Source organism: Boleophthalmus pectinirostris, unplaced genomic scaffold (genome assembly GCF_026225935.1).
Source record: "Boleophthalmus pectinirostris isolate CB_2022bp ecotype Guang Dong unplaced genomic scaffold, ASM2622593v1 HiC_scaffold_22, whole genome shotgun sequence".
NCBI lineage: Eukaryota > Metazoa > Chordata > Actinopteri > Gobiiformes > Gobiidae > Boleophthalmus > Boleophthalmus pectinirostris.
In genome coordinates this window covers 7,736,442-7,749,311 of record NW_026571190.1, presented here as the reverse complement: position 1 = coordinate 7,749,311, position 12,870 = coordinate 7,736,442, and the positions used below count along the sequence as shown (strand labels likewise).

The window sequence follows — 12,870 nt, the reverse complement described above, 5'->3', positions numbered from 1 at the left end:
GCCCCTTCTCCCTCATATCTGCGCTCAACCAGCCTGGCCACTCTGAATGTAACCAGCAGCTAGCCCACTCCCGCTAACGTGAACATGCTAAGGCTAAGCTAGCTGTCAGCCCACTGGTTCTGCTGCGCTAGCGGATGCACCGGGTCGGATCGCGCTGCTGCTGCTGCCGCCGGCCCTCTTGACATTCCCCCCCTCCGCATTCCCGGACGGATTCGTGTCGACTGACCAGAGTCCGCGAATTCGTGTCCATTCCCGGCCGATCGAAGCTTTCCCCATCCCCGCCAGAGCGAGAGAGAGAGAGCGCGGCGGAGCGACCGGGCGACGTGCGTTAGCCGTTAGCTGGTGAGTTAGCATCGGGCTAGCGGAATCTTAGCCCCCCGAAGACGCCGCTGCCACTCAAGATTCAGGCGATCGCGTTGATGAAGACTCTCTGGATAAGTCATAATAGAGGCATCATTACTATGGCGTTGTGTAAATAAATAATAGTTTAAACGTTAGCTAAAAACAGGCCTCGTTTAATACATAACGCTGTCAGCTAGCATGTCGGATCACCTTTACTACTAGTAGCCACTAATGATAACAGGTTTGCTTATGGCCATCCGTGACGAGGCTTGTCAAACTGCTGATCATCGTTGTATTATTCTTTTTAAACCAAGTGATTACAAATAAACAGCGATTTAATATCCTAATAATTCATATGGTACTGTTGGTTAGCTGACTACTGGCGTGGAGTCGAGTATTTTAGCCTGATTTTAATGTTATTCCATGGTAAAATGTTGTGACTGTTGGCTCAGGAATGCAACTAAGCAAATAGAAGCGACAACTTTGACGTGTGAGATCTGGTAGCCTTAATCTTCGGGTAAATCTTCTTGTTTTTGTTGTTAATTCTAGCTGTCAGATTCAGGGTTGTGGCTGGGAAGCAGAGTTCAAATGAATGGAGCTATTGGATTTGCTTAACTTAAGTAATGTGTGTGTATGTGTGTGTGTATGTGTGTGACTTGGCAGAGTTGAAGAAGTGAAGGACCACACCCAAGGCAAGATGTCCCTGCACCAATTTCTGTTGGAGCCCATCACCTGTCACGCATGGAACCGGGACCGGACGCGTAAGAAAGTTGCATACATTCACATCCAATGGCAAGGTTAAGGAAATAGACTGTAGCTGTGGTATTACTTAATGCTGTAGTCAACTAAAGAATTTCTTAGTAAAGACTAGGCCTTTCACAATAATTCCTAAATTGATTTATTGTTAAATAAATGAAAGTAGCAACTATATATTTTGGGGCTCAGTCTTTATTGTGGGTACATTTTCTTTTCAATAATTTGGATATTTTTGCTATTTTTATGTAAGAACTTAAGATTTGAGCTGTAGAGAGTAGAATAAATAATTTCTGTGGCTAATTATTGATTCATTCTGCAGTGTATTGGTTGCAGTTCAGGCTTTTTAATGATATTGTCTATTAAAAAATATATTTACTGGTATTCTCCTGCTTTGTGTCACTGGCATAATGTATTTTCAATGTAATCAATTATTGTAGTATTTCTCTTTAGAGATGTATTGTGCATCAAAATTTGTTATTGTGACAGGCCTAAATACTATCCAGCCGATCGATTAGTTGACTAAAAAGGGGGAGTGGCAAAAGGGGGGGGGGGGATCTTTCCCATTTAAATCTATTATTGATTTTGTACAACTAGGTGTGCACAAATTAAGATCAAATTGAAATTGGGCATTATAAAACTATCTCATAGATGAATACTGCCCTTCTTGTGCTTGGGCAAAACACTTATCAGATGAGTGGTTCCTTGATGTAAAGTGCTTTGAGTGGCTTTAGCATGTCACCTGGCCTGACTAAAATAATTAGCCATTGAAATAAACTATTAACAAAATTTGATCCCCTAGACTTCATCAACTGATTCATCGACTAAAGGACTGCAACCCTATGTAACATTTTGCCATTACTTTCCGCCACATTCTATTAGGCGCCTGACAAAGAACTGGTTTGTCCTGTTTATTACCTACATCATCATCCATCATTTTTCTTTCTCCTTGTTTGTTTCTTGTATAGAAATTGCCATAAGTCCCAATAATCATGAAGTTCATATCTACAAGAAAAGTGGAAACACGTGGGCCAAGACTCAGGAGCTGAAGGAACACAATGGACACATAACAGGTTCCAATTTTTTTTTTATTGTGAAGCTATGAAATTGTTTTTAAACGGTACATATCAAGGCAGTGTATTGTTTAAGGCTCAATAACAAATACTGCTATTGTGGTTATTGTAGCTGTATTTCTCGCTAAATTATGACATTAAAAGGCACTATTTTCTGATCTGTTATGATGTTGTTAATACATGTAGTTGTTTTGTTTCATTCACATGTTTACCACACAAACTCTGTATATGTAGACTGAGTTCAAACAGAAATCACTCTGTTCCACCTTGTGATGTTATGTGGTAACACAGGAATTGCCATTCTCCACTAGACAAAAGGTGCTTCATGACATCATAAAGTGAAGCAGCATTTTGGGCCATGGAGCTGTCGACTGAGTAATCATGGATTATTAGTCTAACATGTGAATGAAACGAAACATTATGCCATGTTAGAATGTTGTTACCTCACCAAAAACATACCCAATTGTGTGATATAGGATCTTTAAGCATGTCCAGGAGCATTAACATTTGAGAGAAGATATCAGCTGCTAAAATAATACAAACATTATTGTAATTTTTTAGTCAGGTGTTGATTCATGCTGAAAATTAGATGGGAAATTCAAAAAAAAAAAAAAAAAAGAATAGAAAAATGGCTTTGCTCCAAGTTTTAACAATGATTTTATTCTTTCATTACTCAACATTTGCAAACAAGCAAACAATTCAATTTCAACCAGTTTGCATTGAATCGCCCAAATTTATAAATCGATCCTAAAACTAGTATCTGATTTTTTTTATTTTTTTGACAACCCAAGGCTAGAGCAACAATTGTCATCATGAATAAAATGTAATTTCATAGTTCCTATTTCAAATGTATTTTTACAACTACATTTACCATAGTCCATCTTGTTGCAGGCATCGACTGGGCTCCTAAAAGTGACCGCATCGTGACGTGTGGCGCTGACCGTAACGCATACGTGTGGTCGCAGAAGGAGGGCCTATGGAAGCCCACGCTGGTCATTCTCAGGATCAACCGGGCAGCCACCTTTGTCAAGTGGTCCCCCATGGAAAACAAGTTTGCAGTGGGCAGCGGGGCACGCCTCATCTCCGTCTGCTACTTTGAGTCGGAAAATGACTGGTAAGATTTATGTGTGGGCTTATGGAAAAGATATAATCATGTGGTAATGTAATTGGTGATTAAATGAAATGAGATTTGAATATGGAAGATGTTTTCAACTCAGAGTCAGCTGCAGCATTTCCAAATTTCAGTAAAACATCAAAACTGAAGTACTTCCCAGCTGTACAAATTTCTCAGTACCCCTCACTAAATTTCAATATTTCAACTTTAGCCCATGGTTTTGCATATTCCATGTTTCCTCCCTGTACTTGCCTACTCCGACTGCTTTGCATCACGATGTTGTATTTCTCGTACACAAACCATACATTGTTCAGTGGTTAGACAGTTGGAGTTCAGACATTGTAGTTACTGTGTTCTCTGCAGCTGCCAGCTGTTTGCTTCAAGTTTCAGCATGATGTCAGTTTCTATGGTGACAGATCACATAGCATTGTCAAAGTGAAAGTACCTGTCAGACAAGCTCAGGAATTGCTTGTAGCATTACTTACGTAATACTAACTGTCCTTTGCTACGAGTTACAGTATTACTATACTAATGCATTTAATATTGTAAATACTTCAGCAGGACATGCACCAGAATACTAAACAGATTTCAGTTATATTCATTTGTTAAATGTATAGGTGGTCAATTTGAATCTCCTTGTGGCATTTTTCTCTTTTGTGTACTCTGGGAGGGGCACACTTTGCGCTGCTTTCAGCTAATCTCACCTCTTAGTTAAACATAAACTATATGGACGTGGCACTAGAGTTCATTTAAGGCAGGGCTGTTGTATGTGAATTGAATCGTAACTTGTTAAAGCCCTAAATGCAGTCTCTGCACGTAACACTGGCAGTATTATAGATATTTGAGCGCATATGTCCTCCAGGTTTTTATAACCAAGTTCTAAGTGTTCTCATGTGGGATCAGAGCTGTTCTATTCTCACCCTCTCCTCTGTTTGTAGGTGGGTGAGTAAACACATCAAAAAGCCCATCCGCTCCACCATCCTCAGCCTGGACTGGCACCCCAACAATGTCCTGCTGGCAGCCGGCTCCTGTGACTTCAAATGCAGGTAGGCTCTGTGTGCATGCTGCTGGTGTTTTTCTTAGTGCAACTACATCATAGTAACCTTGGCCCCTCCCCCTCTTCACAGGGTGTTCTCGGCCTACATAAAGGAGGTGGAGGAGAAGCCTGGCCCCACGCCCTGGGGCAGTAAGATGCCGTTTGGGGCCGTGTTAGCAGAGTTTGCAGGAGCTGGTTTGTATTTGTCTCACTCAGTATGTTTGCGTGCACAGGGAAATCTGAGTGTGCTAAGCAACCAAACTCAAGTCCTTTTTGCCCCAAAACCTGTCAGACCACTCTTTTCCAGTCTACAGAAGACTGATCAGCTGAGAAGGTGTGAAAGAAGGCTATGAGGCGTTCAAGTAACTTAGCATTAGCACTAAAACTCTGCAGCTATAATTACTCATAAAAACACCTATCCTACATTTAAACATACTTGTATGCATTTATGTCAAGCATCTGGTTACGTCAAGCATTTGATTTTCAGACATGCGTTAGTCACAAGTCACTCACGCTTCACAGTTTCAATTTACGTTGAAGCTCCACTAAGTTTAATTTTCACTTTAACATAGCTGACCAAAACAAAACATGTGCTTGCTGGAGATGCTAGTTTGTCACTGTTGAACTAAAACAAGTGAGTACACGCCTAAACACATGTCTAATATTTGCTTGGCTGTTTCTTACCCCATGCAGTTGAATGCATCCTAATGGAAATTAGGTTGCGCAGTTATTTGCTGCAGGTATCCGAGTATGTATCCTCTTCCCTAGATGTGTTATTGGGATCTTTTGAGATCTGACACCTCAATCATAGCTTCCAGTTGGGATGGACAATATATCAGTTCCAGTATCACTATCAGTCGCTGTTGATACTGAGTCATTGATGGCAGTATCAGCCGATATGGCCATTCAGTGCTGATATTTTCTTGCACTGTCCCTCTGAGTGGTATAGCTGTATTTTTACACTATCATGTAACCGTTCTGGATTATAAAAGCTACTTATTGTTATTGGTTATTGCCACAGTTGCAGGCCAGATATTGGGATTGGCTCAAAAAAAATCTATATCAGCCCATCCCTAGCTCCTGGGTTTATATGCATTTTGATAAACAAAACAACTCCAGTTAACCGGTTTTCCTTAACGTGCATGTCAACGTACTGTGTGGTGGAGAGGACCTGCCTGTGCACGTGCTTGTGACTAAACTCTAATGTGTTTGTGTACTTTCAGGTGGAGGGGGCTGGGTCCACTCTGTCTCCTTCTCAGCCTCTGGAAACCGCCTGGCCTGGGTCAGCCACGACAGCACTGTCAATGTGGTGGAGAGCTCCAAGACTGCCAGGTACACCCACACATTCAGGAGAGGGAATATCATAGAAAAATCTGAATACTCGGATAACACCACACTGTAGAATAGTTAAGAGTTAAGTTATATTACAGAATTTATAAAATAAGTTCTTCCAATACAGCACCTGTAAATTATTTAGTATTTTAACTAAGGCTGCAACTAACGATTATTTTTGTAGTTTTTTAAGTTCTTTAAAGTCCTGTATTACACACAATGGATTCTTGTGTGCTTTTAGCCATGTTGAAATGTTATTACCTTCTCAAAAACATATCTGGAGTTGTTTTGTTTAATTCACAGGTTAGGCTACATCTCCAAAGCTCAAAATGCTGTTATGAAGCAGTAGTTTTCAAGTTAATAGCTACCTTTTACTGTTTGTTCAGTAGGGATTGACAATTCCAGGGCTGACATCATCCACATGATTCTAGTGAAGGTGTATGGTGCTTAAAAACACATTTGAGCACATCCTGTTTTACCACATGACATCACCAAGTGTAACTGAGTGTTTCTGTTTAAGAGAAGAACAGGGTTTGTGTGTTAAACATGTGAATGAAACCAAACACAACTCTGGGTATGTTTGTGATAAGGAAACAACATAACATGGATCTGAAAATGGTGTAATAACAATGCCATGGTCTTTGTCATGACCATTTATCATTTGTCATTCACCTTTATGTATGTGTTTAAAGCCTGTGTAGTCCTGTATAGTTTTTATGGTAGATAGATTGCTGCAGCCCCAATTTTAACAGTTTAAATGTGTGTTCCAGTCCATCGCAGTTGAAGACAGAGTTCCTCCCTCTCCTCAGCGTCATCTTCGTGTCTGAGAACAGTATAGTAGCTGCGGTAAGACCAGACCACCTCCTCTTGCATTGTACTCTCGATAAGAAGAGTGTGTTGACAGTGTTTGTTGCACTAGGGCCACGACTGCTGCCCCATGCTGTTCCGCGTGGATGATGGAGGCGCCCTCACGTTTGTGTCCAAACTGGATCTGCCCAAGCAGAGCATCCAGAGGAACATCTCAGCCATGGAGCGCTTCAGGAACATGGACAAGAGAGCCACCACCGAGGACCGCAACACTGCCCTGGACACACTGCACCAGAACAGCATCACGTAAGCCTCACAACTACATAAAAAGAAACAACAGAAAATAATAATAACTAGAAAAGCACTCAGAGAGCGCAGACCTCCGCCAAGGACTACCCCCATTTTTTATATAAATTGCGATAAAATCAGTCTTCTGGATCAGATCCGGATCAGCCTTTGGAATATGAAAGAGGATCCCATTGTCCATCCCTGAGTCAAATTTCATGCTGTTTGCTCAATAATTAACCAAGATATTGAGAAACAAAATTTTTGGCCTCATTTACCACAATGTTAACTAAAATTTCAAAGTGATCCAGAATCCAGGATTTCTTCCGGATCACCCCCAAAATGAAAATCAGTTCTTCCTTTTCACATTTCCAACAAATCCTGAAAATTTCATCAAAATCGGTCCATAACTTTTTGAGTTATGTTGCTAACAGACAAACAAACAAACAAACAAACAAACAAACAGACAAACGCCGGCAAAAACATAACCTCCTTGGCGGAGGTAATAAAGACCAATTTAAATAATATTTTTTAAAAAAATAAATAAATAAAAAAATTGGAAAGAGGGATGCCATCTGCTGGTCTCTGTGGAGTACTGTTGAAGTTAACTAAAGAAATTCTTGAATAAAGGCATGTCCCACTGATCAATTAGTCACATAAAAGAAAGGCATGGCAAAAGCTCTCAAATCTATTATGTATCTCTATGTATCTGATCCAAACTGCACACAACTATTTATGCAGGAGAAAATACAGTCTGTATTTATAAAGAAAACTTTAAATCTGAATCTTTTGGTTTTATTCAGTTGCAGATGTTTTAATTCTACAAAAATTAATAATAAAAATCATGTATTCTTACTGAGAATGGGGTCTCTTCTCCACAGAACGGCACATTTAATATATATTTGGTCTATTTACTTGCTGTATGTGCTTTCTACACCATTTAAATGTTCTAAGTTTGTTCTAAACATGACAGCTCTTGTGGCATTCTAGAGATCTTCATGTCCCTGGTTCTTATTTTCTTTGGATATTTGAATGTTCCTGTTGTTACATAGGTGTCCACAGACTGGGGCTGTACAGCTGCCAGTCAGTTTGCCCACACAACACAGTGGCTGACACATTTCCATTGCAGTGCTGACTATTATGAGATGTGGAAAGCATTTAGCAAAAGATATAGCAAAAAAATTTACAGTAATGTACAAGATCACATCAACACCAATATATATATTTAGCAGTCAATGGTGTGACAGCATCACAACTGTTCTGTCCTCTACCACTACACAGGACTGTGAATGGACACAGACATTTTTAGTGTAGAACACTGTGTCACGCCAGCTTTGAATGAGAGCAGAGAATCAAACCTAGATGTGCCCCATGAGGTGTGTCCCCTTTTAACAGCTGACACTCTGGTCATAACAAACAGAGGAGTTTTATAATGTTCCGTTCCCCTAGTACTACACAGGAACACGACACTGTTGCTGACTAAATGTTTTTGTTTTGACTGTCCACAGCCAAGTGTCTATCTATGAGGGAGACAAAAGGGATTGTCGCAAGTTCTGCACCACAGGCATCGATGGAGCTATGACTATTTGGGACTTTAAAGTACGTGCTTTAATTCAACTTGAGCTTTATGCCGGTGTTAATTTAGAAAAAAATATGAACTGAATCATTAGATTTTGTCCTAGGAAAAGTTTATTAAAATCAGGATGCACTGATCCAACTTTTTCAGTTTCGATTCCAATACGAAAGCTTCCAATATCTGCAGATTCCTGATGTCAACTGATTCCAGAGCAGAGACCGAAAACAACATTTATTTCCTTAAAAGAAAAAGAAAAACAGAAAACCGATGCAAATGTATTATGTAGCTGTTATTTATCTCTCAAGTAACAACAGAACAGCTTTGTATATATGCCCAAACTGGATACTGGCTGAACCGATATATTTCTAAGCCAATACCCAACCAGTTTTTCTGTATTGGCGTTGATATCCATTATGGATATCAGTCTTGGATCTGTGCATTCCTAATTAAAAGAAACCAAAGTAAAAAGTAAGATTCAAAATATTAATGCCGCCTTTGTAATAATTGAGTCTGATACATGTATTCAAACTTAATAATTTATTTATTTACTTAATTATGGAAATTGATTTTGATGACTGACTAAGGTGGTGTCCACACTTCCCATGGTTTTGGCCCAGTTTAGTCCCAGTGTTGATGGGGTGGGTGTGTACAACGCAGCCTTACTTTCAACAGGGAGCTACATCATGACTAAAACATGACGAAAATGATAGGATTTTTAACTTGAAGAGGGTGTAATATGCAATCTACCATGTAATAATGTTGTTCCCTCATCAAAAACATGCCTGAAGAGGTTTTAGATGTCATCCATTAATGTTTCTGTAATTTAGAGATCTTACCCCAGGCCCTGTTTGAACTCTCCTTACGATTAGTTTTAAGATTCTGTCCAATGCTCAACCCACAAGCCAAAGCAATACAGTGCAAAACAATACACTACAACTTCACAAACCCAATGTGATGTGCAGTAGTTTAATTAGCCGAATGAACGCCGATTGTAATGCACTGAAGAGGCTTAGCATGGAGGGCAATACCCCAAAGAAGTAAAATATCACCCTCTTTTAACAAAAAAAACACTACAAAATTACAAGCATTTCTTCTTTTTTACCCATATAAACTAAATAATGTGTTTCTCCTTTGCAGAGTCTAGAAGCGTCAATCCAGGGCCTGCGCATCATGTGAAGAAGAGGACGAATGAAACACTAGACGCTGCACCTCCTCCTCCTCTCCTCCTCCCTCTATCCCTCCATCCCTCCCTCCCTCCAGCTAGTAACACACACACCACTATCCAGAAATCAAAATGTCCGCTCAAGCACTGAACGCAACACCACGCACTCCTAGAACCTGCAATATTAAGGCTTGTTTCGATAGCAAATTAGAAAAAAGAAATATTGACGCAAAAAGTGTTAAAGATTTTATGCTTTAAAATTGTATAAAAATTCCGATATATTTTCTAATTCAGTTTATAATAAAGTTTAAATTTTCTCTCCATCCTCCTGTTCAAGAAAATTACACAATGAGCAAATATTAATGGATGCAACTTTACAACTTTGCTGGGGCGTAGTCTGCAGTACTGGAATGATCCACGGTATGGTATTACACGTATCTATGTAGCCTTTTTTCAGTACAGCTATGGACTTTTTATTTCACTATTTTGTGCGTAAATCTATTCCTATTCCTAAAATGAAACCGCTCCAAATTAGCCTCGATGAGCTTCATTTGACTGGAGTTGGACGCTATGGGTGACGTCACACTCGTTTAGTTCACTTCTTGTCGAAGTTTAATGCCATACTATGGAAAATTCCAGGCCAAGCAATAACATCTCCATGGAGACGAGCATATAGCAGACCTTCCACCAGAAGTTGTATAGTGAGCTTTAAATACAAAAATGTTTCTGGTTAAATTGATATGTTTTGTGGCAGGCCTATCTAATCACAGACACTTCACATTACCACAATCACCCAACTGACGTGTGAATTCACTTTTTGTTTTGTTTAATTTTATATTATTAATATTTTAAATGAAGGCTAACTGAAGTGGGGCGGTCCTATTAAAACGTGATGTGATTTGCTTTTTTTAAATATCCGCTAACCTCCTATACCAAAACACTAAAGGAGAGTTTTAATCCCCTCAAAAAATCTCCATTCCACCCTCTGGACAAAACCACACGCCAACTCTGAGCAGAAAAAGTAATTATTATTAAAGTGGAAATTATAAGAATTGATATAGACGTATTCAGAGTTGGCATCTGGTTTTGGTCGCAGCGGTGGAGTGGGTATGCAGCGGTCTGAATGATGGCGGAACTGATGGAGTCGCTTATAGGCTCCGGAGATGCTACACTAAAAGTAGAACTACAGAAATGGAGGATTTCTATGTAACTGACCATGAGGTAGACGTGAATAAAGACAAATACATTTACAGTACACTATCCAAGCGCCTGCTCTCTTTCTTTGGGGGGATGTTATGTATTTCCTGTGTGATTTTTTTATTTTTTTTTTAAAGGGATTTCTGGTTTGTTATAATGTTTCCTCATCACAAACAGAGCTGGAGTTGTGTTTTGTTCCATTCACACATGTTTAACACAAATCCTGCATATTTAGACTGAGTTCTTCTATCAAATGGAAAACACTTCCATTTTGTGATGTCACATGGAAATACAGGAAGCGCTCCACTGTTTTTAAATACTCCGGGTATGTTAGTGACGTGGGAATGGTATAACTAGGGGTGTAACGATATCCAAGTCTAACGATACGATATTGTCACAGTATGAACCTCACGGTACGATATTTATTCATGATATTACGATATTATATATAATAACAAGACTGACATTATAAAATACTTTGACCAGTCAGTTGGTACAAAATTTATTGTCATATTCTAGGGATGTAACAATATCCTAATCTCACGGTACGATATTATCACGATATGCATCTCAGGGTACGATATTTGTTGCGATATTTTGAAGAGGCTAAAAAATTAAAGATGGGACACTTTTTTTGCTTTTAAAATACCTTGACAAGATTTTGGTGTGAATTATTACTGTCATAATCCCAAGAATTCAAGTAAAACACATATTTCTTCATGTCTGAACTGAAATGAACCATGGGATATGTAGTTCTCTGTTTATAAGATGTTGCTACTAGGGTAGTGTAGATACCCACGTCTCACGATACGATATCCTCACGGTATGAACCTCATGGTACAATATATATTGCAATATCATGGGAAAGCTCACGATAATGGTGGGGAGGCTCACGATTAGGGATGTAACAATATCCAAATCTCTCAGTACGATATTTTCACGATATACATCGCGCAGTACGATATTTATTGCGATATTTTGTGGAGGCTAAACAGCTAAAACTGTTAATACGCTACGTGTTCCTCTTAAAATGCCTTGACAAGACTTAATCCAAAGAACTAAGGTATAAAAGTTCTTAGAACTGTTATTTCTTCTTGTAGTCCACACTGAAATGGAGCAAAGGATCATGGTCTATGTAGCTTTGTCTCTTTTCACTCATCGCTGCACCATAACTCTTAATTTAAGCAAAGACACTTGTAATTCAATATATTGTGATGGTCCACGATATTATTGTGAGAACTTTGACGATACAATATCACAATATTTCGGTTATTGTTACACCCCTAGTTGCTACTATAACACGAGCCATTTATGCAAAGAAACTTGTGATTCGGTATATTGTGACATTATTGTTTGTTACATCCCTAGTTATAACATGATCACAAACAGTCTCAAAAAATAAATTTTGTGTAAGATGTCAGCTTTTCAATTTTGGGAAATTTTATGTGATTAAAATGGGTAACTTCTTTGCAATGTTTATCATAAACTATTAATATTAACGCACCTCCAACACCATCTACAGGTCATCTAAGGAATAACAATCTTGTAAAAGGTGTATATACAGTAAAAAGCAGGGGTCTCCAACCTTTTTCCTCTGGTGAGCTACCCTTACAAGATGAAAATGCCGGAGAGTTATACATTTAGCAGTTGCAAGAACTTGAGTACCAGATTTTTTGGACAATAAACGCACTGAAAATCCTTTAATTTTCTTAAAAATCAACAGTGTGCCTTATAATGAGGTGTGACTTATGTCTTAATTCTGGTTGTACTTACTGACCTCAAACCAGTTTTATGTGGTACATGGCGCTCAAAAATGTCAAAATGTTTTAGTTCGACTTTGGTAAGCTATGAAAGCGCACTGCTTGATGGATTGTCAGAGTATATTTCTGTAAAACATAAACAAATGTGCACAAGGCTGCATTAAACACATTGTTACTCAATGTATATTTGAGTCATCCTCGTAGAAAATAAACAGTCATAGTCACATTCATAATCCACATTCACCAAGACAGGGAGGCAACGCCCGGCAAATTACTCCACGATCTGCCAATGAATCGTGGATGCCCAGGCTAAGGATCGGTCTCAAGTGTCGTCCATTTGTTTCACTTGATATGCCTTATAATCATTATTATAATTATATAATAATGTATGAAAATGGATGAGAGAATTCAACATTATTGATATTGTGCCTTA

General features: G+C 38.9%; 1 protein-coding gene across 1 annotated transcript; it reads left to right on the top strand.

The window, feature by feature from the left end:
* Positions 1–32: 32 nt before the first annotated feature.
* arpc1a (actin related protein 2/3 complex, subunit 1A) lies at positions 33–10,740 on the top strand. The gene is made up of 11 exons (XM_020922709.2): positions 33–342; positions 1,006–1,103; positions 2,064–2,168; positions 3,060–3,282; positions 4,221–4,328; positions 4,410–4,513; positions 5,542–5,650; positions 6,421–6,496; positions 6,570–6,763; positions 8,251–8,341; positions 9,456–10,740. Exons 2-11 carry the CDS (start codon positions 1,040–1,042, stop codon positions 9,492–9,494), a joined length of 1,113 nt encoding a protein of 370 aa, XP_020778368.1. The 5' UTR covers positions 33–342; positions 1,006–1,039; the 3' UTR covers positions 9,495–10,740.
* The last annotated feature ends 2,130 nt before the right edge of the window (positions 10,741–12,870 follow it).